Genomic DNA, 437 nt, shown 5'->3' with positions numbered 1-437 from the left:
GAATCCTGCCTCCAGCTCCAACTGTAACTTGGCCACGAGTTCACCACAGCACCACTGATTCACCCAACCGTGGAGCTCTACTTGAAGTTGCCCAAGCAGGACTGACCCTCAGTGTCACACTCTGTTCCCAGCACGCTGAAGGACGGGGCAGTGTTTGGAGCAGCTCTGAGGGCCGGGCACTTGTGTTCCCTTAACTCCAGTGAAAAATTACAGCTCTTGGGCACCTACCTGATGGAAGAAATAGGTGACTGCCAGGTCGTTGTCATTGAGAAGAACCTCCTCCTCTGTAGTGAAGAGCCATTTCCGGATGGTCAGGCACGTTCCTGGCACCGCTGAGGTGTAGTTCTGCACGTAGAGTTTGTGGGGGAATTCGTTGGGTGCCAGTTTACGCACTGGAAAAAGCAGAAGGACAAGGAGGTAAGTGCACAGCCCCACAA

General features: G+C 53.8%; 1 protein-coding gene across 1 annotated transcript in view; it reads right to left on the bottom strand.

Annotated features, from left to right (window-relative positions):
• LOC104526270 (sorting nexin-27-like) overlaps positions 1-392 on the bottom strand; it is a gene marked incomplete at both ends in the record, with an annotated part of 6648 nt that extends 6256 nt beyond the window's left edge. Inside the window, one exon of the mRNA XM_010169683.1 lies at positions 229-392. Within this exon, the coding sequence (XP_010167985.1) occupies positions 229-392 (164 nt within the window). The remainder of the gene's footprint in view (positions 1-228) is intronic.
• Between the last annotated feature and the right edge of the window lie 45 nt (positions 393-437).

Source organism: Antrostomus carolinensis, unplaced genomic scaffold, assembly GCF_000700745.2.
Source record: "Antrostomus carolinensis isolate BGI_N321 unplaced genomic scaffold, ASM70074v2 scaffold46896, whole genome shotgun sequence".
Classification (NCBI taxonomy): Eukaryota; Metazoa; Chordata; class Aves; order Caprimulgiformes; family Caprimulgidae; genus Antrostomus; species Antrostomus carolinensis.
This window is presented reverse-complemented; position numbering and strand designations above follow the sequence as displayed.